At 54.9% G+C, this 25442-nt stretch overlaps 13 protein-coding genes across 13 annotated transcripts; 8 read left to right on the top strand and 5 right to left on the bottom strand.

The window, feature by feature from the left end:
* Window positions 1–207: 207 nt before the first annotated feature.
* Window positions 208–2767, bottom strand: ACRALDRAFT_2094679 (uncharacterized protein; the record flags this gene model as incomplete). The annotated part of the gene is made up of 2 exons (XM_071022677.1): window positions 208–359; window positions 427–2767. 2 exons carry the CDS (start codon window positions 2765–2767, stop codon window positions 208–210), a joined length of 2493 nt encoding a protein of 830 aa, XP_070878787.1.
* Window positions 2768–4462: 1695 nt separating this feature from the next.
* ACRALDRAFT_206142 (uncharacterized protein) lies at window positions 4463–6154 on the top strand (the record flags this gene model as incomplete). Its single annotated transcript, XM_071021973.1, has 13 exons — window positions 4463–4552; window positions 4625–4648; window positions 4689–4785; window positions 4871–5003; window positions 5034–5126; window positions 5223–5228; window positions 5287–5319; window positions 5388–5551; window positions 5595–5653; window positions 5709–5896; window positions 5955–6016; window positions 6044–6069; window positions 6119–6154. The coding sequence occupies 13 exons, from the start codon at window positions 4463–4465 to the stop codon at window positions 6152–6154; spliced, it is 1011 nt and encodes a 336-aa protein (XP_070878786.1).
* Window positions 6155–6355: 201 nt separating this feature from the next.
* ACRALDRAFT_206143 (uncharacterized protein) lies at window positions 6356–6765 on the top strand (the record flags this gene model as incomplete). Its single annotated transcript, XM_071021974.1, has 4 exons — window positions 6356–6388; window positions 6444–6479; window positions 6557–6686; window positions 6728–6765. 4 exons carry the CDS (start codon window positions 6356–6358, stop codon window positions 6763–6765), a joined length of 237 nt encoding a protein of 78 aa, XP_070878785.1.
* Window positions 6766–6893: 128 nt separating this feature from the next.
* ACRALDRAFT_1026476 (uncharacterized protein) lies at window positions 6894–9219 on the top strand (the record flags this gene model as incomplete). The annotated part of the gene is made up of 6 exons (XM_071014795.1): window positions 6894–7976; window positions 8052–8148; window positions 8258–8449; window positions 8547–8683; window positions 8860–8907; window positions 8989–9219. 6 exons carry the CDS (start codon window positions 6894–6896, stop codon window positions 9217–9219), a joined length of 1788 nt encoding a protein of 595 aa, XP_070878784.1.
* A 661-nt stretch (window positions 9220–9880) lies between these two features.
* ACRALDRAFT_1039077 (glycoside hydrolase family 72 protein) lies at window positions 9881–12669 on the top strand. The gene is made up of 2 exons (XM_071015121.1): window positions 9881–10595; window positions 10843–12669. The coding sequence occupies exons 1-2, from the start codon at window positions 10590–10592 to the stop codon at window positions 12262–12264; spliced, it is 1428 nt and encodes a 475-aa protein (XP_070878783.1). The 5' UTR covers window positions 9881–10589; the 3' UTR covers window positions 12265–12669.
* Window positions 12670–12728: 59 nt separating this feature from the next.
* ACRALDRAFT_1039082 (uncharacterized protein) lies at window positions 12729–15029 on the bottom strand. Its single transcript, XM_071015122.1, has 3 exons — window positions 14592–15029; window positions 13944–14506; window positions 12729–13815 (listed from the first exon to the last, which is right to left on the bottom strand). Exons 1-3 carry the CDS (start codon window positions 14716–14718, stop codon window positions 13486–13488), a joined length of 1020 nt encoding a protein of 339 aa, XP_070878781.1. The 5' UTR covers window positions 14719–15029; the 3' UTR covers window positions 12729–13485.
* On the bottom strand, window positions 12794–13455 carry ACRALDRAFT_206145 (uncharacterized protein; the record flags this gene model as incomplete). Its single annotated transcript, XM_071021975.1, has 4 exons — window positions 12794–12884; window positions 13016–13080; window positions 13116–13259; window positions 13378–13455. The coding sequence occupies 4 exons, from the start codon at window positions 13453–13455 to the stop codon at window positions 12794–12796; spliced, it is 378 nt and encodes a 125-aa protein (XP_070878782.1).
* Window positions 15030–15269: 240 nt separating the features above from the next.
* On the top strand, window positions 15270–16140 carry ACRALDRAFT_1060245 (mitochondrial 54S ribosomal protein bL32m). Its single transcript, XM_071016202.1, has 2 exons — window positions 15270–15852; window positions 15951–16140. The coding sequence occupies exons 1-2, from the start codon at window positions 15507–15509 to the stop codon at window positions 15998–16000; spliced, it is 396 nt and encodes a 131-aa protein (XP_070878780.1). The 5' UTR covers window positions 15270–15506; the 3' UTR covers window positions 16001–16140.
* Window positions 16141–17031: 891 nt separating this feature from the next.
* ACRALDRAFT_1067512 (uncharacterized protein) lies at window positions 17032–17681 on the top strand (the record flags this gene model as incomplete). Its single annotated transcript, XM_071017453.1, has 3 exons — window positions 17032–17259; window positions 17375–17537; window positions 17608–17681. 3 exons carry the CDS (start codon window positions 17032–17034, stop codon window positions 17679–17681), a joined length of 465 nt encoding a protein of 154 aa, XP_070878779.1.
* A 370-nt stretch (window positions 17682–18051) lies between these two features.
* On the bottom strand, window positions 18052–19657 carry ACRALDRAFT_1067513 (uncharacterized protein; the record flags this gene model as incomplete). Its single annotated transcript, XM_071017454.1, has 2 exons — window positions 18052–19121; window positions 19177–19657. The coding sequence occupies 2 exons, from the start codon at window positions 19655–19657 to the stop codon at window positions 18052–18054; spliced, it is 1551 nt and encodes a 516-aa protein (XP_070878778.1).
* Window positions 19658–20147: 490 nt separating this feature from the next.
* ACRALDRAFT_1079253 (uncharacterized protein) lies at window positions 20148–22358 on the bottom strand (the record flags this gene model as incomplete). Its single annotated transcript, XM_071018881.1, has 3 exons — window positions 20148–20971; window positions 21071–22214; window positions 22269–22358. The coding sequence occupies 3 exons, from the start codon at window positions 22356–22358 to the stop codon at window positions 20148–20150; spliced, it is 2058 nt and encodes a 685-aa protein (XP_070878777.1).
* A 181-nt stretch (window positions 22359–22539) lies between these two features.
* On the top strand, window positions 22540–23331 carry ACRALDRAFT_1060247 (uncharacterized protein; the record flags this gene model as incomplete). Its single annotated transcript, XM_071016203.1, has 1 exon — window positions 22540–23331. A coding segment is annotated over exon 1 (325 nt), but the record flags the coding sequence as incomplete, so codon positions are not given.
* A 649-nt stretch (window positions 23332–23980) lies between these two features.
* ACRALDRAFT_2094969 (uncharacterized protein) lies at window positions 23981–25390 on the top strand (the record flags this gene model as incomplete). Its single annotated transcript, XM_071022700.1, is given in 5 exon segments — window positions 23981–24144; window positions 24207–24541; window positions 24600–24901; window positions 24958–25180; window positions 25200–25390. 5 exon segments carry the CDS (start codon window positions 23981–23983, stop codon window positions 25388–25390), a joined length of 1215 nt encoding a protein of 404 aa, XP_070878775.1.
* Window positions 25391–25442: the final 52 nt, after the last annotated feature.

Raw genomic sequence — 25442 nt, 5'->3', positions numbered from 1 at the left:
ATCCAATTCCACCAACTGGTGAGATGAAACGCTATCTCGTTATATATCATGAAGACTGACAATCAAAAAGTGAAAATGACAACATAAATAAAAGAGGCACGCCATATATAGTTCGACGATGGAAAATGCAGATGCAGGCAGCATAGCACGTAGCAGGCTGAGCTCCAAATCAGTGACCCAACAATTCATAATGTGCGTGTAGGCTAGTTAGTAGTCAATCAGCCGAAGTTTCTTACCCACCTCCCTACGGCGAGCCTGCTGCGCCGCCGCACGCTCCGAAGGCCTCGCCTCGTTCGGATCAAGACTCTGACCACGGGCTTTGAGGGCCTGTAGGAGCATACCCGCGTCGAAGAACCCGTCTGTTCGTACAGCCAGTCAGCAAACGACACCGGACCAGCATCTAAGCATCAAAAATCAGCAACTTACATCCGCCCAACTCGTCGTCGCTCATGGTGGAGCTCTCCTCCGTCGGCGACAGCGTGCCCGTCGACGTCCGGTGGAGACTGGGCCTGGTCCCGTCGGTGCTGATGAGCCGGCCACGCGACTTGAGGCGATGCGCGACGGTCGTCTTGGGCCGCTCCGACGCCGTCTCGAGTTCGCGGGCGCGGCTGTACCTGGCCCCGACGGAGGTTTCGGGGCCCGAGCCGCGCCGCGTGGTGATGCGGAGGATGCGGCGGACCTCGAGGAGGTAGCTTTCGAGGGTGTCGACGAAGCGCTTGGTCTGCCGGTGCTTGCTGGAGACGCAGAGGCTGATGCTCTCGTCCTTGATGATGTAGCCGATGCCGAAACCGTCGGCCGAGGTCGGGCCGAAGCCGAAGTGGCGGAGCGACGGGTTCCCGCAGTTGGAGGTCGAGAGGATCGTGTTGTTGAGCTTGTCCCAGCCCGGGTCGGCGAAGATGTGCGGGAGCGGGATGCTGCGGTTGCGGGAGGTGCTGGTCGTGGTGGATGTGGATGTGGCGGTGCAGGTGGCTGTGGTGGCTGGTTGTTGTTGTTGTTGTTGTTGTTGTTGTTGTTGTTGTTGTTCCCCTCCGTTGATGCCCTCGAGGGAAAATTCCGAGTGCCTGCTCGGGCTCCCCACGAGGGACTCCGAGTCGTCGTCGACGGAGCTGGAGTAGCCGTTGGAGCTGAACCCGCTGGCCAGCTCATCGTCGACCGACTTTTGCCAGACGCAGAAGAGCGCGTAGAGGTGGCGGTCGCAGCCCTGGGCTTTGGCGCACTCCCGGGTGCTGTCGACATGCTTCTGGCAGGCTTTCCTCAGCGCCTCGACCTTCTGCTCCGCCGGGTTGTCGGCCCAGAAGGTCTGCACGAAATCGACCGACTCGTCCGAGACGGTGCGGATGGCTTCGGTGCGGCCGTGGAAGAACGTCTTGGTCATGGCCGGCTCGTACGTGCATTCGACGCGACCATAGAGCCCGTAATACGCGGCCTGGATGGCCATCTGCACGAAGGCGTCGGGCGAGAAACCGGTCGAGGTGATGAAGTTCTTGCCGTAGTGCTGAAAGTCGAGCGTGCGAAACTCGTGCTGCTCGATCAGGTCGGCCAGCCTGGTCTCGGCGAAGCGGACGGCGATGTTGAGCTCCGGGCTCATGTCCCACTCGAGCTTGTGTGGGGTGGTATGCACGTCGCCGAAGCTCGCCGGGTCCCGCTTGGACGGATCCGGACTGGCCGACGCCCACAAGGTCGGCGCTTGGCCATTGATCGTCCGGGCGAAGCGGAGTATCGTGTCAGTGTAAAGGTCACTGGCGAACCGAAGGACGGTGTGGCCGTCCACGCCGGTGTGCTCAAAGTTGATGCCCGCACTACCGTTCTTGCACACGATGATCTGCAGCTTGTCGTACCATCGGTTCGTGCAGGTGCCGATTTGGACCCCTCTCTCGACCTGGCTCGTGCCGCACAGCATATTGCCGCACAGGGCATCCACGTCGGCGGGTTCGGTGTAGTCCAGGCAGAGGACGAACAGGGCCGAATCGACAATGTTGAGGCTGTCGGCGTTGTTCGATCCTTCTTCCCGCGTCAGGACGTCCCGGAGTCCCGACCAGACTTTTCGATTTTCTGTGCTCAGGACGCCTAGCGCCTCCTTGGCCGCTTCTTGTATGGGTGTTTGGGCCGCATCGTCGATGACGGTTTGTAGGTTGATGGTGATGTCCCTCTCGGTCATGATGAGGTCCGAGTTGTCGTCGAGCACGTCAAACCAGTAAAGCTGGCCATGGCACATGACAACGATATGCTTCGCTTCGGGGTCCTGCACGATCTGGCAGCCGTCTTCGGTCGGAACGCGAGCCGTGCCGAACAGGCGGGAGAACTGGTACATGCACAGAGGGGTTCCCTTGATTTTATCAGGCGGGAGCTCTTCTCTCCGGACGGCCCTCACAAACTCCAGGGCAGATACGACCAGGGATGCGGCGCGAGTGACCTGATTGTTTCGCGCAGGTGTCGGGTCATCTTCCAGCAAGAAGAACGGATTCAGGTTGAGGACGACGGGGTTGTCAAAGTTGAGATAGGAATCATAAGAAAATTGTTCGATGTAGCTCGTCTTGCACTGGGCATATCGTTGTAGCTTCTCCTGAAGGGCGGGGCCGTCGTGCTTGAGGAACTCTTGCACGGCATATCTGGTCTCGGCATGCTCGCGCGCCGTCTGGAGGGGCTTCAGGGCCGCTAGGTACTTCTGGCAAGTGGATTCGAGGACGGGGATGGGCAACTGCGGCAGCTTGTCCTGGAAGGCGTATGTCACGCTGCCCTCCTTGGGCTTATCATCATAGACAGCCATGTGGGGAGTGGTTGTGCGCTTTGCCACACCGTTGGTACCGTCCGTACCGTTGGCGCCGGCGATGCGCTGAGCGCCGTTGTTGCTGTTGGTAGGTAGCTTTGGGTACTCGAAAGACAGGGGACCTTCTCGGCTGTGCTCCGAGATTATGGGGAGGGACCGAGGCACGGACGAGGCCGAGATGGAGTCTGCCAAGGTCTCGTCGATAGATTTGGGCCGACTAAAGATGCGGACTTGAGTAGGCATGCTGTCAGTCAGTCCGTCTGTGGTATTTCAACGGTATAGAGGGGAGACGTTGGTGCTAATGTTCAAGCCACGCAACGCAGTACGGAAGAAGTAATGACAGCTATGAAGATAGTAAGGTGGCATCACTTGAAACTAATATACATGCGTGCAAGATAAACTCGGCAAATAGGTCAAGACGAGGAGAATGTCGGATATGCGAGGATAATGAGTGCGAATGACGGCAGAGGGGCTCTCGCATCGACGGATGTGAGGGTGGCCCAGGGACGGGCCCGATGGAGAGGAGCTCACCGGGAATATAAGGACGGTCGTACGGGGGTAAGGAAGGGGACCCGGGGAATGGGAATAAGCTCATGACAAGGCAGTGCGATGAGATGGGAGAAGGGGAGGATCAAGTGGGACTAGGACATGACTAGGAGACTGGTTGGGGGGAGAGAGGTGTAAGTTGGACTCGAGCATCCTTCACATGTGAGAGAGAAGGGCGTTAGATCTCGTGGTGGAAGGCGGGGATGGGCACATGATTGGGGTTACCGAAAGGGGGTGGGCAAGGTGTGGCAGATTCAGGGACCGAGTCGAAGCTCATCCGCAAGCCCGGCAGGTCACTGACCCATGTGAACCGGGAAGCGATGCTCGAATTCGATGATGAAATGCCGAGGGGAGTTTGGTAGGGGAACAGCACAAGAGGCAGGTATTGAAAGAGTGGCTGCGACTTACGAAAGACGGAATGGAGCTCAGAACGCAAGGCGAGTTCTTCTTTCGGTAATATCAGACACCTGTGTCAAGATGTATAAAATGGTCCGGAGCGATGACGTGCAGCGAGTCTGCTCCGTACTTCACCGAGAAACCGACAACGGAGTAGTAACTAGGCCATGGTCACGGTGGGTTAGCAGGGCTTGGGAGCCGGGTGCATGGGGCACTCACCGGGTGTAACGCCTGTGCGATAGTGCATGTAGTGCAGTAGCGTCGGTAGAGCCAGAAGCGGGTATCACGTCTTAGGGCTGGAAGACGTCGGTCGTCAACCGCTGGTGGGTAGCGGGTAGGCAAGATAGGAAAATGAAGACCGAAGGGTGACAGTGGGTAGGCGCCTTTTGGAATAGAATGCAGTAATACGGGTCCTGTCCAGTTGAAGGAGAGACAGGCAGACAGGCCCACAAGAAACCCCACGGGGTCCGTGGAGTTTACGTCGTGGTGAGTGTTGTTCGGTGTGGTCCGGAGAGGAAACGGTGCTCGGACGGGCGGAAGTTGATGAGAGAAGCACGTACAAAGTAGGTATGTACATATGTACATGCCTAAAAACGGTTGCCGGAATCGTTACGAAGCACGTGTTAGCCTGACGTACCTAGCTAGGTACACTACTAAACCGTATGGAACGGCGTGGCGTGGGTGGGGGTTTTGCCGGTCAAGGTCCGATTTCGAAGAACAAATAAGCGTAGCAAGCCAGGTCGATGGGGAAAGATGTACGAAGTAAAAAGAGAAGCAAAGAAGGATAATCAGGCCCCTCATTATAGCCTCCGTTCGTTCCGACCAACGACAAATACCACCATTGTGTGTTGACGGCTAAAATGGGGGTTTTTACGTAGTTTTCCTTCCGCCGTCCATTATCCACTTTCTACACAGCAGGGGGCGGCGCAGACCGGTCATGTACCTACTCAGTAGAAGCGTGGGGCCGATGACATGTGAGAGATGTGCTGCTTCTTGGGATACGAATACTTTGTACGTCGACGGAAACGGCGATTCGCCAACGAATGTCGCAGCGCAATTTGACGCCAAGGACAGGAGTGGCTGCCTCTTAAGGTTACTGAGTGCACACTCCCAACTCTTTATTCTCCAGTTGGAGGATATGCGTGGCGAAATGGGGATGAGACGTCCGGGTCATCTCAGGCTCGAGCCATGTGACTGGACTATCACAAGAGGCCACCGAAGCATTACGAAGCAAGTACACTAGATGCGGCATATTGTCTCTACGTACGTTGTACGCTTTGTCGCTCAGGCTCGAGTGCTAATATTGAACAACGCAAGGCTCTAGTGTACTTCCCCCGGCGTATTATTACCCTGGAAGAGCAGGCGATGTGACCAAGAACAAAATACCGAAAAGAATTGAGATGAACCATGGCGTCGGGTAAAGGATGGGATGGCTTCCACGAGCTACGGTAATACGTAGGACAACGTGTGTCGATGTGACATCACTGCCTGGGTCCCGAAATCATGTACACAGTACGACGTGTTTATACACGTGTAGGTAGAAGATTCTGAGAGGCGGGACAAACAGGTCAGGTGAGACACCGAATTACGAAGTACATGGAGGCCCAACTGTCACAATGAAATCCCTTCTGTGCAACGCCAACTCGCCATAGGGCTGTGCTTTGCAAGAGTAAGACAGTCGAGTCCACCACTACTTCGTACGTTGTACTTTTGCTCTCGAATCACTTACCCGAATGGGAAATATCCGTGGCCCGCATTTTCCCATCCACGCCAACTTTTCGAGCCTTCCAACGCGCTCCCCGCTAGCACAGCTGCGCATCAGCTTGAGCCTAGAGATGCGAGGTTTTTTGTTCGCTGAAGCCCTTGATCGTCATAAATCACACAGAATCGCAAATTCGTACGTCGTACAATGCAACCTATTGGAGCTCCAAGCCTCTCTACCACGTGCAGAGACTGCTTGGCTGCCCCATTTATTACCCTATCTGGCAACTGATTCGAGCTCTCTGACACCCTACATTGTCATTGCTATTGGGCATTCTCCCGTCCTAGGATGCCTCTCGACCGGCGACCAACAAATGAACTGCCCTCGGAAGAACTATCCCCATTCCTGACGATTCTTATGGCAGCAGTCAGCGCATATCCTTCAGGACCCCTAATTAAATTGAGGCTGAGCATCCTGCAGGACCAGTAAGGTCATCGCGGCCTTCGTACGGTTCTTACTAGAGGAGATGAACTAGTTTCAAAGTCGCATGGCGACGCGCAAGCTGGCCATGGACAACTACACCTCTCCAGGGATTAAATACGTTAGTTTGTGACTTGGTTCCACAACCCAAGCGATCATTGGTTTACAGCGCCGATCGGTATCTTTACATACTAATTTATATGGAGAGATACAAAACAGTATGACAGCATGGGACTAACGTCAATCAGGTAAATGACATCTGAAGCCATCACCACTTCCTGCCCACATACAACGTATAACGTATAGGCCAAAACACTCTAACTTGAATCAGTCATAACTTTATCAAATTTTTCAACGATCCGTATTTAAAGATATTAACAGATTTATCAGAATAAGCTCTTCACGATAACCTCTATTAACCCCTAGCCTCCCGTACGCCTGCCTTAGGTTAGGTATTAAGAGGGATGGCGGTGATACAGACTACCTACCTATTAATGGTGTTGAGTCGAGGAGCTGAAAATTTGAGTAAGTATATATACATCGTGATGTTAGCATTTCGCTTGTATTTTAAAGTACCTCTACCTGCGGGTCCACTGCCGATCCTTATCCAGTCATATCATATTGTATACAAACTAACGTATTTAATCCTTGGAGAGGTGTACAAGACCCAGCTCGAATGGGTTTCCCCTTTCTGCGTCCTGTCTAGGGAGGCAGCCTCGGTCCGTCAAGTGTTCTTCTTAAGTAGGAGGCCGGACCCTCTGTCTCGGCACCTCACCTGTCCCGATCCCATACAACGTAAGCGTCTAGTCTACTGTCTTTTGACTTGTCCAACATAGCCGTCCCCGCGCCCGGCTACGACTGTTTGGGGCATTAGACGCACCATCGCGAGATTAATACGCGAAGGTCATGGTCTCGTTCCCTCTGGGGAGGAAGGCCTATCAGTCGCTAGCTTCCCAACCCAGGCGGGGTTCCGGATGCTACAACCTACATAGCATCGGCATCATGGGCCAGAACAGCACCATAACAACGGCAGCATCAACTGCAACAGAAGAAGCGGCAGCAACAACGCAAGAGCCAAAAAGGACGCCATGCCGCCATCATTCAGACCCAGGACCCCAACCATGCGCGACTTGCAAGTCTGAGCGCCGCAGCAAGCTCAAATACCGGTGGAAGATCATCCTCGGCCTGTTCCTCCCTTTCACCCTGTCAGCGCTCGACTACACCATCATCGCCAGCGCACTTCCCTGGATCTCCTCCGACTTTGGCGAGGTCCACCAGCTCAACTGGATCGTCTCGGCATTCAACTTGACAGCCGCCGCCTTCATCCCCTTCTGGGGCCAGATGGCCGACATCTTCGGCCGCCACGTCGCCATCCAGGCCTGCATCTTCATGGTGACCATTGGCAGCGCCATCTGCACCGGTGCCCCGACCGACGCCTTCCCGCTCCTCCTCTTTGGCCGCGCCCTGCAGGGCATCGGCTGCGCCGGCATGAACGTCGTCATCCGCGCCATCGTCGCCGACAAGGTGTCTCTCCGGGAGGACGCCAAGAACTGGTCCATCTTCTCCATCGTCGGCGGCTGCTCCTACGCAGTAGGCCCCGTCATCGGTGGCTACCTGACCGAGACGCACTGGCGCTGGTGTTTCGGGATCAACTTGCCCGTGGCCCTGGTCGGGATGGCCGTCGTTTTTATCGTCCTCCGAAAGGAGCTTCTCGGCCCGCAACCCATACCGCAACTGGACGAGACGGCGGAGACGGGTCGCCGTACCACGTTTGTCCACCGCCTCAAGACCATCGACGTCGGGGGCCAGGTCCTCTCCATCTTCGGCTTCGGTCTACTTATCCTGGGCTTCACCTGGGCTGGCGCATCCTACGGCTGGGCCAGTGCCGCTGTTCTGGTTCCGCTCATCACTGGCGTCCTCCTCATCGCCGCGTTCGTGTGGTGGGAATATGAGATGACTCCTGGAAACAGGCTCGCGCGAAAGTTTCCGTGGCAGCAGGCCATGATCCCCTGGGAAGTCATATCCAATCGCGACATTGGTCTCCTCTTCTACGCCTCCTTTGCCACAGGAATGGCCATGTTTTCGGTTAGTGGCATCCGACGGCTTTATTTACATATACGTACCAATTATACTGACGACCCATTTTGCGCATCGAACAAGGTCCTGTATTTCTGCACGCTATACTTCACTATGGTGAAGCATCTGGATGCGGGCGATGCCGGTAGACAGCTCCTGTTATTCGTGCCAGGCCTGGGAGGTAAGACGTCACATCGAACGGGAACACGCAGTCGCACAATGATTCCCCGTGTTTCCATGTTTCATCGGCTCCTCTCTTTCCGCGTTGGCTAACCGTCTCGTGTGCAAAGTTGGTGTTTGGATGGCCATCTTCTTCTGCAACTCGTACCCTCGGCAGACATGGCACCCCATCTTCCTCGGCTCCGTCATCGAACTGATAGGCATCGGGGTGCTTGCCTGGGCACTCTGGCGGGAGCACGACCCCACTGTTTACGCCATGATGGCTTTGACCGGTGTCGGCATCGGCATGCGCTTCATGCCCGGTAGGTTTCCCCAACTGGAGTCACGGCACAGCCAACTCAGGAACGAATAGTTTGGAAGACAAAACTGCTGCTGACACCAAATATGTTTTCACAACAGTCCCTCTCCATGGCATGGCCTACTTTCCGAAACGAATCGCGGCGGTGATTTCTTTGAGTGAGATATCGGAGCCGCTCGGAGGTACCATAGGTTTGACGGTTATGACAACCGTTTTCAACAACGTTGCCGGTATCGGCGTCGGCCCTACCGACGGTAACTTGACGAGTTTGTCTCAAATGTCACCCGAGGAGCTGGCTGCGCTGTCCCAGAATGCCAAGGTACGAGGAGACCTCTGAATTCTCTCAACACCGGTTTGTGTGTGTGTGTGTGTGTGTGAGTGAACTAGGTTCACTAATGGGTGCACACAAAATAGGAGGGTATCGTCTGGGCTTATATCGCCATCCTCCCGTTCATGGTACTGGTAAGTCTACATCAAGACGAGAATATATATGTATGGGAGTCTGAAGAGGATGAAGAACCTAACTTGTCATTTCTTCGTTAGTGCGTCATTGCATCCGGCCTCTTGGGCAACGTGTATATCAGCAAGGATACCGACGACGAGGAAGACGAGCAAGCCAACACTATTTACCATGGAGTGTACTTGTGGGCGCTTCTCCGGGGTAAGGGCGGGTCGGCGGCAGAAGACTCGGACAGGGTGACGACCACCCGGCGAGCCGCCTGGCGGGACGAGCGACAAGTCCTTCCGCAACATGGATTTCACGCTACAGAATGATAGAGGGAGAGGAAGAAGGTGGGAGACACTTGGCTTCGACTGGGAATAACATAGCGTGTGTCACGATGTCCAGCTTGATGCAGATCTGGATGTCCAAGTCCGCGTTGCGCTGCGCTGGTGTCACGGAAGACGGGACAGACAGAGCGCAGATGATGGGGAAAAGAACGAACAAACAAACAAACCAAAAGCTGAAGCGTTTCAATCCATCGCCTTGGTTCTGCATCAATGAGCCGCCGAGGGTTGCATTTGGCCTCCAGACCGGAATGCAAAAACGGGAAACATAACGGTCCGCGACGAGGACTCGAAGCCATGAGCCTGACGTGAGCTCTTCAGCCCAAGGAAGAGCGCAAGTAACCAGAGTACACGCATCGACGAGTTCAACGAGTTGGCCCTTTGCTGATTCAAGTTTTGTATTGGGACAAAGGTTTGGTTCTTGATCAAACTGCAAGGCAACCAAACGCGGCTCGGTCTATTCCCTTCCACTGATCATCCACATCGTGGATATTCTCGCCATGCCTTTCCACTTTGGAAGGTGGTACAAGTCATTACCGAGTGTGGATCATGAAACCAAGTTCATGGTACGTACCTTTATTCGTACAACGTACTGAGTACAACGCACATGTGAGGTAAGTATGAAACAATTACTCGTACTGTCTGTAATATCAGGATTGCGGGTTGGGCTCATGGTGGCCTTGGCGTATTGCTTGGCATCCAATGTCAATACGTGCCACTTCCGTTGCGTCGCAGCGTGCCAAGCCCAGGACAGGCCCTGCATAAAATTAGGCGACGTTTCATTGGCTATAACGTTTTCGGCTAGATACTGCCGAGACTGAGGTGCACTCAGACGGAAGTCACGATGCAGTATTTTGGAAATTGGGAAAGCGCAAATGTCAGGGGAGGAAGGAAGGAGGAGACCAGGGGCAACCACCCTCACAACCAACCAGGGTCTCATCCTCTTCCTCGCCCCCTCTTCCTTGCCTTATGTCTTGTGGCTTTGCGCGTCTTTCGCCTTTTTAACCTTCTATTTTCCCCTTTTCCTCTTCTCCCTTCCCCGTTTCCCCGGATTACCAGCTTATCGTCGCTCTTTTACCCGACTCTTGTCAAGACCGGTGACGTCTTGAGGCAGAGGGAACCTATTTCCTTGTTTATTCGCTCAGCCCAGACCATCGTTTGTCATCGCGGCATCGTTTCTTTCTCGTCACTCATTCAAAACTGCACTTCGACTTCTCCTGGGTATAAGTGTCGATTACCCCGGATTTCAGCATCTTGCACCAGCGCGACACCAAAAACAACACGTCACTTGCTACCAAGAATCTCGGATTCATATAAGCCGGTATTTTTGAGCTTCAGGTAGAACGCACGCTGTCGCCATGCTTGTAAGTATTGCTATCTGTCTACCTACTTATTACTCCTGCCATTGCATTTTCAGAAGTGTCTAGCTGGCTAGCTAGCTTGTATTGCATGGATATAATGCGAGGGATGATCTTTTTCCTCTTCCTTTCACTTTTATCCACTACAGCTGCTCAGTCAACCGCCAATCCTTCCCTCTACTATACCTTCATATCCTCTCTTGCGTTTACTTTGACCTCTTGCTCACTATACCCGCTCTTGCGCTACTCCTAGCTTACCTCTGCCCTTGTCGCCCTTGGTGCGACCCTCGCGGCTGCCGTCACGCCTCTCGAGCTTCGCGGTAATGCCTTTGTCAACCCTGACACCGGAAATAAGTTCCAAATCGTCGGCATTGACTACCAGATCAATGGCAGTGCCGGCTACAATCCCGAACACGGCTACGATCCCCTTAGCATCCCGGAAGTCTGTCTTCGCGATGCCGCCCTCATGCAGGCCCTGGGCGTCAATGCCATCCGTGTCTACAATCTCAACCCGGATCTGAACCACGATGCCTGCGCATCCATCTTCAACGCCGCCGGCATGTACATGCTCCTCGACGTCAACTCGCCGCTGGTCGGCGAATCCCTCTCCGCCTTTGAGCCCTGGACGAGCTACTACGCCTCGTACCTGAACCGCACCTTTGCCATCGTCGAGGCCTTCAAGAACTATCCAAACACCCTGCTCTTCTTCTCCGCCAACGAGGTCATTGACAACCCGGAGACTGTTAAGCATGTGCCTCCCTACCTGCGCGCCCTTACCCGCGATGTCAAGAGCTACGTCGCCAAACATTCCGACCGCAAGATTCCCGTGGGTTACTCCGCCGCTGATGTTCGCAACGTTCTCTTCGACACCTGGAACTACCTCCAGTGCGCCATTGACGGTGATGAGGACGATATCAGCCGCGTCGATCTCTTCGGTCTGAATTCGTACTCGTGGTGCGGCGACTCCGACTTTGAGCGCTCCACCTTTGACGATCTCGTCGATGGCCTCCACAACACCTCGGTTCCCGTCTTCTTCTCCGAGTATGGCTGCAACGAGTCTCCGCCCCGCCTCTTCACCGAGGTTGCTTCTATCTATGGTCCCAACATGACCGACGTCTTCTCCGGCGGCCTTGTCTACGAATACAGCCAGGAGGACCACAACTACGGCCTTGTCGAGGTCTTCAACAACAAGTCGGCCCACCTGCTTCAGGACTATCGTACTCTGGCCGGCCAGTTCGCCAAGCTCGACTTCAAGGAGCTTCAGGGTGCCAGCCCCGATAGAAGCATGCCCAAGCCCCCCACCTGCTCCCGCTCCCTCATCCGCACGAGCACCTTCAACAGCAACTTTACCCTTCCGGACATGCCTCCTGGTGTCAAGGAGCTCATTGACGACGGCATCAGCCCCAAGCCCTCGGGCCGCATCATTGATATCTCCGACTGGGACGTCCCCTACACCGTCTACGACACCAACTGGGAGATTATCGAGGACCTGGCTGTCCAGCCCCTGGACGATGGCGAGGTCAACCGTCCCGGCACCAACACCGCCGGTAGCTCGGACTCTGATTCGGATTCCTCGTCCGATAGCTCTGACGAAGACGACGAGAATGCTGGTTTCTCGCTGCGACCCGCGCTGGCCATTGCCCTGGGCCTGCCCGCTGCCCTCCTCTTTTGGTAGGCTATGATCTTGGGAAGACCACATACTGTAGACCTGATATCCGGTCGCACGGAGCACTTTTTCTGTTCCTTTCCTTGTAAATAATTCGTGTTCGGCTTGTGTGTGTGCGTGTATACTGCGATGCTGAGGCGGGCCTTTTGGGGGGTTTGCTTTGTCCCGGTTTACGTGTCGTCTCAACCGCGGCTTCACGCGAGTCACGGCCGAGAGCCAAAACACTGCAGATACATACTACGGCAGCTGGGGGGTCCAAGAGGTGTCCAGTGGACCTGGCGAGGTAATGATATCAACGTGTACACATGCAGTCTAATACATATGCTATACAACCTTCAAGTCCATAGTGTCACAAGAACCATGCTACTGCCATATGCTGTGCAAGACCACGACTGACAATTATGTTTAACAGAGCATGGTAGGACGCTTGAGCCAGCCCAGCCAGTACACTTCGCGTCTAGACAGTGAAAACGCGGGATTTACGGCGTCATGATTCGTTTTGTATTCTCGCAAATGTTTACCCAAAGACAGGACTTGCTTAATTAAGGCCCAGGCAAGGGAAAACGGCGACTGAAGACTGCGTGGGTACTAATGGAATTAAGAGAGAAAGCTCGCCAAAGAGCGTCTGGCTGCAAGGTTGCGCGAGAGGGAGTAATTAGACAGAAGGAAAAGAAAAGAGAGAAAGAGGAAACTAGTCGAGAGAATAAACTACACGAATGCTCTTGGGGGGAAACGAGAAAAAAAGACAAAAAAGACACACCAACGACCATCAGGCCCAAAGGTCGGGGGGTATTGACCATTATCCTCGCGCCACGCCATTGCATCCTTTTGTTTTGCTTTCCACTCCTTTCCTGTCAGACCCGCATGCCCGCCTGCTTGGCTCCCAGAGAAATGAGAGTGGGAGGACAAAAGGCGGCTGATAAGATGATTTTTATTTCACCCCCTCGCTCCCGTCGCCATTCGTCCTGGGGAAATGGGTAGTTTCCAAGCAAGCACCCTCGTCTCTTCAAGGTCAAGTATCCAGCGTCGTTCGCCATATGGTATTGCGCATAAAAACACCCCGAGTCAAAAAAAAGTTGGTTTTGTGTTTTCAAAAGTCATTAAAGGCATCCCCTATCTCACGAGGACCACCACTTGTTGCGGCGCGCCGTTGTTAAGGCTTGGAAGAGACCGCAGGCCTCGGGGGACCTCGAGAATCATCACGCGGCTCTGCGATCACCGCTGGCCGTCCTAGTAGCCGTTCATGGTCATCCTCTGAGAGCCACGGCTCATCTCACGCTCGGCTGCGGGGCTGATGGGCCGGCTGCCACCACCGTGTGCGCTGCTCTCCTTGAGCGCGAGGAGTTGCTTCGCACGGAAGGTCTCGTAGTGGATCTGGGAAGTGGTTTCGATGAGGTCCTGGAGGTGTGTGCGAAGCAGGAAGTTCCGTAGGTAGATGAACTCGCAGTGTTCCTCGTCCTCGACGTTGATAACGCCCCAACGGTTCTGGCGGCCGCGAACCTGCTTGCCGTTGACGATGATGGACTTTTCCGAGCCGACAACAGCGAAGGGAATCATGGCCTAGACAAAAGGGGGGTCAGGGGTTAGTTCTCGAGTCAAGGGGTTGAGTTGGAGGTGCATGCGGACAGGAGAATGTGGACAGTTCCAAGGGTCAAGACAGGAAAACAAAGGACTGCGTTTTAACGCACCTTGATCTGCGAGTTCACAGCCCGCTCCTCGTCGTCAAACTCTTCATTCTCATAGGGGTACATCTTCAGGTTGTGGAAAGCAAACTCCTCCTTGATACGCTCCTTGAACTCCTCACGCTCTTCAAAGGTGAGGGAGTCGGCCTTGGCGATGACGGGCACGACGTTGACGACATCGGAAAGCTTCTTGAGGACGACAATGTCGATGGGCTTGAGAGAGTGGCCGGAAGGCTGGATGAAGAAGAGACAGCAGTGGATGCGGGTATCCTGGATGTAGCGCTCGCGCTGGGCCGTAAGCTCCTTGCGAAGGTACGCCGAGTGCTGATCCTTGATGTACTTGACGATGGGGTCCCAGCAGCGGTCGTTGTTGACGAGGTCGCCGTAGCCAGGGGTATCGACAATGTTGAGCCGCAGACGGACGCCGTTCTCCTCGATGATGTGGGAGACACCCTGGATCTCGGTGGTGGAACGGATGGGCTCATCGGGTTGCATGCGGCCCTTGGAGTCGATCAGGTGCGAGGCGAAGATGGTGTTGATCAGGGTCGATTTGCCGAGTCCAGTCTGACCTGTAACAGGGGAAAGTCGAGTTCCGTGTCAGCAATGGGACAGAGACGGCGAATGGGCGCGCGATGACGTGAAGTCAAAACATACCAACGCAGATGACATTGAACTGGAAGCCCCGTTTGAGCAGCTTCTTCTCGATCTGAGAAGTGATGCTGTCAAAGCCGACATGCGACTGGGGGTAGATGGTGGAAGGGGCTTGCTGAGTCTGCGCCATTGTGGATATTTTTTGACGTGCTGTGGACGCGAGCGAGTGTTGGCGGAACGAGTGAAAGACGAGACGCGGACGCTATTCCCAAGAAAAACGCAATCGACGACGCGCTCCGGACACGTTTTCGGGTGAAGCCGTTGGGTAAGAGGGAGGGATAGATACGAGTGGAAGCGGCGGGTGGAGTTGTGGAGGATGGGAGTATGGAGGAAGTGAGGTTGGATCAAGAGACAACTGGACAGCCGGTGAAGCTTTCCAAAGGGGGCCAGGAAATGGGATGGGTTGGTTGGGTGGAATTTCTGCGCTGGTGTTCCCTTTCCCTTTCCCCCAGTGCCCCAGCCAAATACAATTTCCGTATAGGGAGAGTAAACAGGGGTTCAGAGAAAGGGGGAAATGGTGTCCTGGTTACTATGATTGGCTGCCATGTTGTCTGTGCACCAGGACGGACTACGGTTGGCCGAGTTGAACTGATTGACTTTATGATTGTCGGGAAAAGATTTTACCGTATGCCGAGCTGTCAAGTGGGTCTGGAGATTTGAGGACGAGACGAAATTATCGACGCGAGATCAACCTTTGCCCGGGAGTTCAACTCTGATCGCGACGATACACCACGCCGCCCGAATTTGCCGAATTGAATCAAAATCCATACGAAACGTAGAGCCGTCGATTTCGGTGGTCGATCCGTCCATTCATTCCCTTACCGACACTGTACATTGTTACCGGCCGCCTCGAGGCAGCCCGGCTTTTCACTCTCGATACACAACCATCTACACAACACAATAATGGCTTCCGCCGCCATGGCTGCGCAGCCGCTTCGGTTGCCCTCTCTTTTCCCCCGACTTTCTCTTCCGACTCTGCTTCCCGGGCAGAGAATATGGTCTGCCAATGCGGCCCAGTTCACACACCCCCTCCTTCCGAGACTAGCAATAGCCATCCCGGCGGTCCAGCTCAACATCCCAGCATGGCTGGGCGATATCTGGGAGTCGATCCTGCGAGCCGTGCCGAAGAAGAAGACGACGCACTCGAAGAAGCGCAGCAGGTTCATGGCAGGCAAAGCGCTGAAGGATGTCAAGTCGCTTTGCAAGTGCCCCGCCTGTGGCCAGATCAAGAGGCAACATATCCTCTGCCCGCACTGTATGGAGAGTAAGTTTGCCTGTCCTTTTGGTGTTTTTCCTTGGGACGAGAGCCTCTCATATTTCACTCGTCACGTCTTTATGCTAATATATGCTGTCGTCTTGCAGAGATTAAGAGCACGTGGCGCTCTGAAAATCCGAGCGGGAAATACGTATAAGGCAGACCAAGCCGTTGGTCGAGGGAAGGCAAGGCGAAATGTACATCATTTGTAAAACCAACTATATGGCACAATATCCACCACCTTTTATTCTCTTTAGATGCATCCGTCTGCTTCTTCTGCTGGTATATTGGCTTGACAGTCTTCCCTGAGAGGCAGTACATCCTACACAAGGGCCATGCATCGGGCCACTGCCTGCGCTCAAGGATATCATCCCACGCACGTTCGAAGCCTTCAGGCTTTATCTGCGTGGCCCAACGCTGACCTCCGGTGTTTCATGACCCTCTTCTATTTCTTCTCCTCAGTTGAAGAATCCACTTACAATCGTGGCAACTAGGCATGACCAGGAGCCGTCTGGCCACCCGGGAGAGGATTCAGTCAGCAGACAGCCACGGACAGCTTTGATACTCGTGCGGAAAACAGGGAAATAATGGATGAATATCCAGTTTGCAACTCGAGTCTATACTTCGGGTGCAGCTGGATTTCCTAGAAACCGACGTTACATCTACTCGAGGTAAAAGTCCTGGTATCTTCTGATATCCCATATCGACTCGGTGCCTGTGTCTGCTCGCCATGAAGCATTAAGTATTCGTACTATGGTGTGAAGAACCGTTGCCGCGAACGACTTCGCTTACGTGATCAGAATGAGCAGCTAGTGCAATACTACTTCGTACGTGTATTACGTACTTCGTACTCGACAGTGAGCTGGAATTGGACTTAGCGATGTAATGCGTATGACGTCAACATTGGCGATGGGAGCAAACGAACGAGGAAGTAGCTACCCAGCTCCTCACGAAGCGATAGGCTCAACGACATTCTTGGGCAGGGACACCTCGTCAATTACAGGGACGCTGCTACCCTGTGGAAGGTGCTAGCCAAGTGGTACTTCTGGCTCAGCCCTTCGTCCTGACCGCCATCCAAACTCTCCCCACTCTCAACACATTCATCTCTCAAGAGAACAAACACACCGCACCTCGACACGACTAGACGCCAACAGAACCTCGAATCACTTCAGTACGAGAACCGTCACCATGTCGAACATCAACATCCCCACATCCACCTCGGTCTTGGAGAGCGCCGTCATCCGCGCACCCCTTTCCCACGTTTGGCATCACATCAAGCTCGCCGAGTTTGGAAAATGGCTGTCCACTCTTGAGAAGAGTGAAGAGGTCAAGGGGAGCACCAGCCCCGAGACGGATATCGTTCGCTGGACCTTCAAGGATGGCACCGTCATTGAGGTCAAGCAGGAGGAACACAGCGTGCGTTCTTGTCCCTATCCCGTGATTGTGTCAATTGAAAAACAAACGAGACCGTTTCCCTCCATGTAAAGTGAGAGAAGAGAAGGGCCCCCGACTGACAGCAATTTGTTACCAGACGATAAACCACTACATCACGTACAGCGTCATCACCGCCCAGCCTGAGACGTCTTACTCCTCGGTCCTCTCGACCATCCGCTGCTACCCCATCACCTCCGGAGAGCTAGAGGGATCCACCTTTGTTGAGTGGAGTGCTCACTTCTCCAGTGATGCTGATGCTGGTAAGTCAGGGATAATCTCTCTGCCCAGACCGGCATTCAATGCGAGTGATACTGATTCCTCTTTCTGTAGGCGTTATCCAGGACGCCAAGTTCAAGCGCCGCGATGGTCTTGCCGACTTGGCCAAAGTGGCCACCAAGAAGTAATGGTATGAAAACAGTCTCGGGCAGGAGAGGGAATCGATGAAGGCATTATTATGGAGCCTCAGAAGGCAACGAAACGAACCTCATGACTGTAGGACAGATATCGGATCGACGAATCGGTTGTACTGAGCTTACAAGGATTAATTTGCTAGTTAACAATATCCGATGGTTTCGTAATGTATTATCATGATAACGGAAATACGCTTTGAGTGCCCAGTGCAATAGATGATGATCTTGCCTTGTAGGCCTTACCCCTGAATCCCGGCTTATATTACACGTGTTCAGCTCCCGTCCTTTACCTGTCCATCGTAAGCTTCCTTGACATGAAACCATGACCAACACCAAGTTTATAACATGCATACAACGTTATGATTTAGAATCCCAACACCTTGTTTCCGTACTCGAGAACCGCAGCTTCACCGCGGGACTTTGCGGCCCCAACATCGAACGCCGCATAGCCGGTCGCCCGTAGAGCGTCAACATCGGAGATAGCCTTCAGCTCCTGGACGCCAGGACGACCAACATGCTCGCTCTCGCCCTTACTGCCGGGGAAGTCGGGCGCAGGGATGCCCTGCTCGAAGCAGCTGCGCTGACGCACCATGTAGTCGAGGCTGGGCCGGGTGGCCGGGCAGGCGGGGATGTACATGACGCTAGAATCGCCCGTACCTTGATGCACGGAATCGACGGCGTGGATCGTGTCGCAGTGCCAGGCAACGTAGTCGCCCGGTGCGATACGGGGGACGTGCACCATGGTGTTGGGCAGGTCGAGGTGCGGGTGCCAGTGGGGCCGCAGTTCCTGAGAATGACCCGGGAAGCTGCCCTGGAGTTCCGAGGTGACCGGGTCCTCGAGGGTCCAGTTGTTGGGGTCGAGGAACTCGGGGGAGAAGGAGTGGGGAGGGTTCTCGGCGGCGTCTGCGGGGAAGGGGATGCGCTTGGGGGTGAAGAAGGGTCGGAGGAGGTAGTAGGCGGTGGCGAGGTTGAAGAGCGGGTTGACGAGGAGGGTGCCCTCGTTGGGACCGGTGTGGGACATGCTGAGCCAGCCCTGGAACATGCGGAACATGGAGCAGGCGCCGGCGCCCTGGTAGAGGTCCGAGACGGCGTCGAGGCGGGTGGTCAGCTCCCAGGGGTCAAAGTCCTCCCAGGCGCCGTCGAAGACCTTGTCGTAGACGCGGCCGCGGCCGTAGCCCTCGGGTTCCCAGCGCTCGACGCTGCCTGCGTCGACGTGCGGGCCGAGAGCAAAGCCGGCGTCGCCTGGCTGGCGGAGGCGGAGGCGGTCGGCGTAGATGAGGGGGTTCTGGGTGGAGCATTCGGCGTCCGGGTTGGAGGAGTGGTAGTACGACATGAGGAATTTCTGCGTCTTGATCATGTTGGGGTGCGCTCGCGCTTTGAGCTGCGGGTGGGACCAGTACAGCTCGAAGACTTGCGGGTCGTGAGCGGGGAAAGCTTTCGTGCTGTTAGCTCAACGAGTTGGACGATGTTTTGGAAAACGATAACATACCTCTGGTGGATGGGTTCGCGGCGACATATCTCTCGACCTCCTCTTTGTACGAACGGGCCTCCTTTTCTGGCACAACGTTTCGTACCACGGCAACACCTCGTTTTCTGAAAGCTTCGTTAAAGTTTGACGAAGGGTTGTCGAGGTCTGCGAACGAAATCTCAGGGATGATGGTGGACCGGGTTTCGCGGATGACCCCAATGTCGTCCTGGAGGCGCTTCAAAAGGCGATTCCAACTGGCGTACAGCGCATCTCTGCCTTGGCTCCGGGTCAGGAGACTTCGCTTTACGTCGGCAAATCGTGGGGGCAATTCGTCTTGACCGCCGCCGCCGGAAAGTGACCTGAACACGGAGGAGATATCGCCATCTTTCTTAGATTCCGTTGCAGTCTGCCCTGTCATGAGGCGATTCTGGCACTGAGAGAGGGCAGGCCAGAGTGAGCGTGGCCGCAACTTTGAGCGTGTGGTTCTTGTTGCTGACAACATTGTGATGATTCTGGGTATTGGGTGTCGAGGCGATTTGGTGATGAGTCTGGAGATTATGTGTCGAGGCGACTGCGGATCGTTTGAGTCTTGTCTTTTGTCTCTGTACAGGACTTAGACCCTTTCGATACCCTTAACCTTTGGGTCAGTTATATATACATGTGGAATACGCTCCGTGACAATGCCCGATCGCGAAGCCGCTGCGTAGCCAGGTCCTCGGAGTGGCTCGCAAGAGGCCTTTTCCGTTTAAGGAAATCCCCGTATAGCGGACTTCCGTATCAAGATTCACTCCGCAAAGGAGATGGATGGACATTGCCTTAAACGGCAATTCCGCTTCAGAGTCTGATTTGCCCCACTCGGAGCCGGAGTGCGGGGAAGTGAAAAGCCACCTCCGCACGAAAGACGGGCATGCCCGAAGTAAAAACACCTTAGACTGACGTCATAGGTGATCTGTCGTTCCTGGAGAACATTCTCGGCCAGTACATCCTCTCTCTCAGGGATACATGCCGAGCTGGGTATCGTCCATCCATTCTGTAGGAAGGAAGGGCATTGCGGGATTCAGGTTGGCCGAAAATACGGCGTCAACCCGATCGAGTTGGAATTCAGGATCGAACTCGTCGAAGATTCCCGGCACGTCCGAGAAATCCAGGTCTTGGAATATACCGGGGTCTAGCTGCGACACCGATGCAGGTGTCGCCGGTGTGGGCTGTGTGGGCTGTGCGGGCTGTGAGATCTGCGGGTTGACTGTAGGCCCGCCGGGACCAACAGGCTGCGTCAGGGGAGTCGCCGCCAGCGGCGTTGGACCCTGGGAATCCGTAACAGTCGAGTTCTCCGCCGGGCCCTTAGAGCTTGTCTGTACGGCGTTCGCGTCGACCTCGGGTGCCGCCGTCGAAGTACCACCCCTCGATGTTGACGCTGTTCCCTCACGAGTTTTGATCCTTTTCCTGTTGACCGAGATGCGCTCGACCTCCTGCAGCGTATCTTTTGCTAGGCGCGCCATCATGCGAGCTGACCGGAACGCCTTGCCAAGCTCGTCCAGAAGATCGCAGCTGGCTTGGAACAGCCCGTAGGCTCGTTTCCGGTGATAAGGAATGGGGCTGTTTCGAAAGTCCCGGTACGCCACGGATGAGGCCAGAGATACAGCATAGGGAACCACGGCCCAGAATGTGAGAGACGACTTGTACTCCTCCGAGGCGATGGATATGATGCTCATGGCGCAGAAGGTCTGCGCGGATGAGCAGGGCACTCGGCCCGACGGGGAGCCTTGTGGCCTGCCTTGCAGTATGACCACGGCATGGTAGTATAATTCCACTGAGGCTAGTTGAGAGGAGAGTCAAGTCAGCTGAGTCGACTAAAGCTGTGGCGCAAAACGCATATCGAAGGCGATCAAAAATAAAAGCATCAACTTCAACTTACCCAGCAACGGTGCCGCGACACCCGCCGCATGAGCCTCACAGACCAGATCGTCAAATGACGGTGTCACTGGCTGTTGGCTCTCGGGTAGTGCGTGTGGGCGATACTTCGATATAACCCGGTCCAAAAACTGCGAAATGCGAATGAAAAGCTGAAACGCTGGAACCTGCTCCGGGACAGCTTCCAGCACCCTCTTGTCCATGTCCTGATGGTGGATCAGAACGGGCCGGCCGTTGGCGGCGGCGTTGAGGCGGTCCAGGGTCCACACGCACCAGAAGACGCGTCTCGACTTTTCGGTGGTGCCCCTGTCGCCGGGCCAGCCGAGATGGAGACCCATCATCTGGGTGAGCTGGACGGCCTGGGCGCAGTACTGGGCAGATACCTCGCCCGAACTCGGCTTGTTCACGTAGAAGGCCATTACGATGCACGCTTGGAGCTGGACCATTTTGTCTTGGATAAAGTCGGCGTCCAGGGCCAGCTTGACGGCCGTGGCGATGCGCGATCGGAACTCCGTCTGCGACAATACGCCGCCCGCGTCCTGTCCTAGTCGTAAATGTCTGCGGGCTGAGGGATCGAGAGCCGCCATCAAGCAGATGCATTGCCTGAGTACGGCGGCTTCCATGGCGTCGCGCTTCTCTGAGACCTCTTCTGCATGGAGAACGGGGAAGATGGGGTCGAACTTGGTGTAGTAAATGTCAGACAGGCGGGCGAAGTCGTGCTGGGGAGGAAGGACCGACATGCACTCGCGGCGTAGCTGTGGATACAGACCCTCGAGTCCCATGAGGCCCGAGGGGCGGAACGGGGTCCCCTGGTTCGGTTCTACAGCGACGGCAGGGGCATCGTGCTGGCTGTCTGACGGGGCAGTCACGTCGTCGTCGGGGTCGGGTCTCTGGCCGAGCCACACACCGATCTCGCCGCGTCTCGGTGGCTGGTCGGCTCCAGCACCCCGGCCGCGGTTCCGGTTGGCAAGGAACGAGGCTTCGGGGCTGAGATCGCCGACGAAGTGGAGATGCGCGGTGTCGGTGGTCGGTTTCCGCGTTGAGGCCGTCGCTTCCGAGGAGGAGGGGCGAGACGCTGTTGAAGCATTGACCGAGGCGACATCTGGACTTGACGCGGTGGTCGTGCGCCGTACGTGCGAGCAGCGTTTCTATAGTGTAGAGGCTCAGCTCGGGTGTTACTATTTGGGTCTGAGATCACATACATGACGCTTCCTACAGGTGTCACATGCCCTGTTGGACAACTTGCGTTTTGTGCCGACACCACCGACGCTGTCGGACACGAACCTGAACATTATCTAGATAATATGCCATGGGAGTCGGGACTCGTGAGGGAGTACGAAGGACGAGGTTTCATCTGAAGCAGGGTGAGGGTAACGATGTCACGTGATCAGAATGCTCTCAATTCTTACATAATCCAAGTGCACCCAGTAATTATACAACGTACTTCGTACAGTTGCAGCATCACCAGTCCCTTCCATACCCTAAGACGAACAGTCATATTATTTCCGCGTCACGATTACCCCCGACGCGCCTCTTTGCCGATGCTATGGAAGCCATTTGGAAGCGAAACCATTCAGTGTGTACACAGATTGGGCCTCAGCTACTCAGCCTTGGTAGCACTGGGTTTGCGTTCAAGTTGAACCAATATATCGTTGTGAAGAAGGTCCGCCCTGGTCGAAATTGCGACCTGGCCAACGAACAGAGTATTTTCGACATTCTTGAGCGCCATCCCCCATCGCCCTATATTATCTGAAGCTTCTACCGAACCGAGGAAGCGATCTTTCTGGAATATGCCGCGAATGGGGACCTCGCATCCCTTCTTAGGGAAGACCAGCAGAGAGACGAGTCGTCTCAGCGCGTGGTGGGAGTTGCGAAGAGACAATCGCTGGAGGATTGCTTCAGCTGGATGAAGCAGCTTGGTGCTGCTGCCGCTTGGCTGGAAGAACTCGGCCTCGCGCACTGCGACATTCGTCCTGGGAACATGCTTTTGTGTCCCGCCGGACACGTGAAGCTTGCAGACTTTGACCGTACGCTCAAGATTGGAGAAGACATGTTGTCTGGAACGGAGCCATTCGCCAGGATTCTTGATGAAGAGGGCGGCCTAGACCGTGGGACGTATGGGAAGGCTGGCTGCCGAACCGAGCAGTTCGCTGTTGGGTCGGTCTTCTATTCATTGACGTGCGGCTACGATCCGTTCGAGGACCAATGGTGGGGTCGGCATCACGGCTTAATTCGTATGCACAAGCTGCAGAGGATGGAATTTCCTCGAATAGGCCACTTGGAATGCGATGGCGTTATCTGGAGATGCTGGCATGGCCGATACAAGTCCATCGCGGAACTCTCTGGTGATATTGCCGCATTAGATGGACATGGCTGGACAGTCACTTGCGAGGAGGATCCTCTCTGGATCAAAGCAAGGATGCATGAGTCCGCGGCGATAGTCCAAAGCGGAATTCTGGAGCAATTGGTGACGTGCTAGGTATGTTGTCTTCTGATGCGAGAATTGCGCCTCTGTCCCAACGTATCATTATCCGAGCCACCAGTACAGTACAGGCCGGTCTTTTCTTATTGAGCTTCTCACGGCCCCGTCATCGGGAGGATGATGCCGTAAGACCAGTCTAAGATGCTTGTATCGGGTTTTGTGAGATTAACACTATCCTGAAGTGGTGGGAGAACCTTACGCGATGGTCTGAATTAGAAGGCTGAAGGTCGGAAATCACACAGCTCTACGTCTCCTGAGACGGCCGCCTAACCAAGGGTCTGTATTAGTAAGAGATGTCCAACTGCAAGGAATGATCCCTGTAGACTCTGGTTAGTCGCCGTCGCGGTTGCCTAATTGCCCGCAGGCCGCTAGGCAGGGTTCTTGAACGCCGCATAGGCTGGCGGCGATACTCATCCATGTCCTCTGACACACATGGCGCGCTCACTATTCCAGGCGCTGACCCGGCTTCAAGGCGCGTGGAAGCCACTGAGCTTCATCAACACAAACTTCACCCGAATTCCACTAAACCAGCTAGTCGAAGAGGAAACGCTTCCAGACTATGTTGCAACGACGGTGTGGCTCGCACGAGACTTGAAGTGAGATGCAGTCAACACTCGTCCGTCTGGCGGTGGTGTCATACTGATCAATTTGTCTTTAGGGGCCGCCAACATGTTGCCCTCAAACTCTTTATTCATTCCCGATCCATGGGAAGCCAGCTCGACGATGAGATCAACATGTACAAGCGAATGGAGGGGGCGTCTAAACGCCACCCAGGCCGTGACGCTGTCAGGACATTGCTCGATACGTTTGATCTCGATGGACCTGCGGGAGAACACCGGTGTCTCGTCCACACTCCGCTGTGGGACAGCGTGTTGACTTTTCTATACCGCAACCCGGTCCGAAGACTTCCGGAACCTGTCCTGGCCGGTATCCTCCAACGTGTTTTTTTGGCCTTGGACTTTCTGCACACCGAGTGCAAAATCGTACATGCCGGTATTGTCATTCCGCGCTCGGTTGGCATGGCTTCGGATACTAACAAGAAGCCCACTAGACATCAAAGCCGACAACATCATGTTCGGAATTGAAGACGACTCGGTTTTCAGCCACTTCGAACAGGAAGAGCTCCGAGACCCGTGTCCCAGGAAAGAGGTAGACGGGAGAACCATCTACACGTCTCGACAGCTCAGGATGCCCAAGCGATGGGGGGCCCCGGTTTTGTGTGACTTTGGCTCAGCTATGCCTGGCGACAGAGAGAACTGGGATAAGATTCAACCGGACATCTACCGAGCTCCGGAGGTCATATTGGAGGCTCCATGGACGTATAGCGCGGATATGTGGAATGTCGGGTGCATGGTAAAAAAAAAAACGAATCACACTCTCGCGGTTTCCTTGCGGGCTGACATTCGCAGATCTGGGACATTTTCGAAGGCGGGCACTTGTTTACTGGCAAAGACCCAGAGCTCAAAACATACAAGAGTCGAGCTCATCTCGCCGAGATGGTGGCGCTCCTCGGCCCACCGCCCGCCACTCTGCTCGCTCGAGGAAAGCTGAGCGACAAATTCTTCTCACAGGACGGTAAGTCGCATCCTAGTATTCATGACGCATTCAACGTACTGTACGCTGCTTACCATGGTCTGCCCGACGAATCTAGGCGAACTGTGCACAGATATCTCGCTACCGGACAGAACCACACTCGAGGAGAGGGAGACCACTCTCGCGGGCCAGGACAAGGCTTCTTTCCTCCGACTCGTTCGAAAATTACTCGCATGGGAACCAGCGGAGCGGGGCACTCCGAATGAATTGATGGACGACGAGTGGATATTGAAGCACACTCGGGAATGATTTGGAGGGCGAAAAGCAACGTGCGAAGAGATGGCCTTTCGCTCCATCATGG

The sequence above is a fragment of the Sodiomyces alcalophilus genome (genome assembly GCF_042370955.1).
Source record: "Sodiomyces alcalophilus JCM 7366 unplaced genomic scaffold ACRALscaffold_1, whole genome shotgun sequence".
In the NCBI taxonomy this organism is placed as follows: Eukaryota; Fungi; Ascomycota; class Sordariomycetes; order Glomerellales; family Plectosphaerellaceae; genus Sodiomyces; species Sodiomyces alcalophilus.
This window is presented reverse-complemented; position numbering and strand designations above follow the sequence as displayed.

Coding starts and splice junctions, on each gene's coding strand:
- ACRALDRAFT_1039082 (XM_071015122.1), bottom strand. CDS start 14,718: ATGGCGCAGACTCAGCAAGCCCCTTCCACCATCTACCCCCAGTCGCAT. Junction 14,507..14,591: donor GTTCAATGTCATCTGCGTTG/GTATGTTTTGAC, acceptor CCCCTGTTACAG/GTCAGACTGGACTCGGCAAA. Junction 13,816..13,943: donor CTGTGAACTCGCAGATCAAG/GTGCGTTAAAAC, acceptor CCTTTTGTCTAG/GCCATGATTCCCTTCGCTGT.
- ACRALDRAFT_1060245 (XM_071016202.1), top strand. CDS start 15,507: ATGGCTGCGCAGCCGCTTCGGTTGCCCTCTCTTTTCCCCCGACTTTCT. Junction 15,853..15,950: donor CTGCCCGCACTGTATGGAGA/GTAAGTTTGCCT, acceptor GTCGTCTTGCAG/AGATTAAGAGCACGTGGCGC.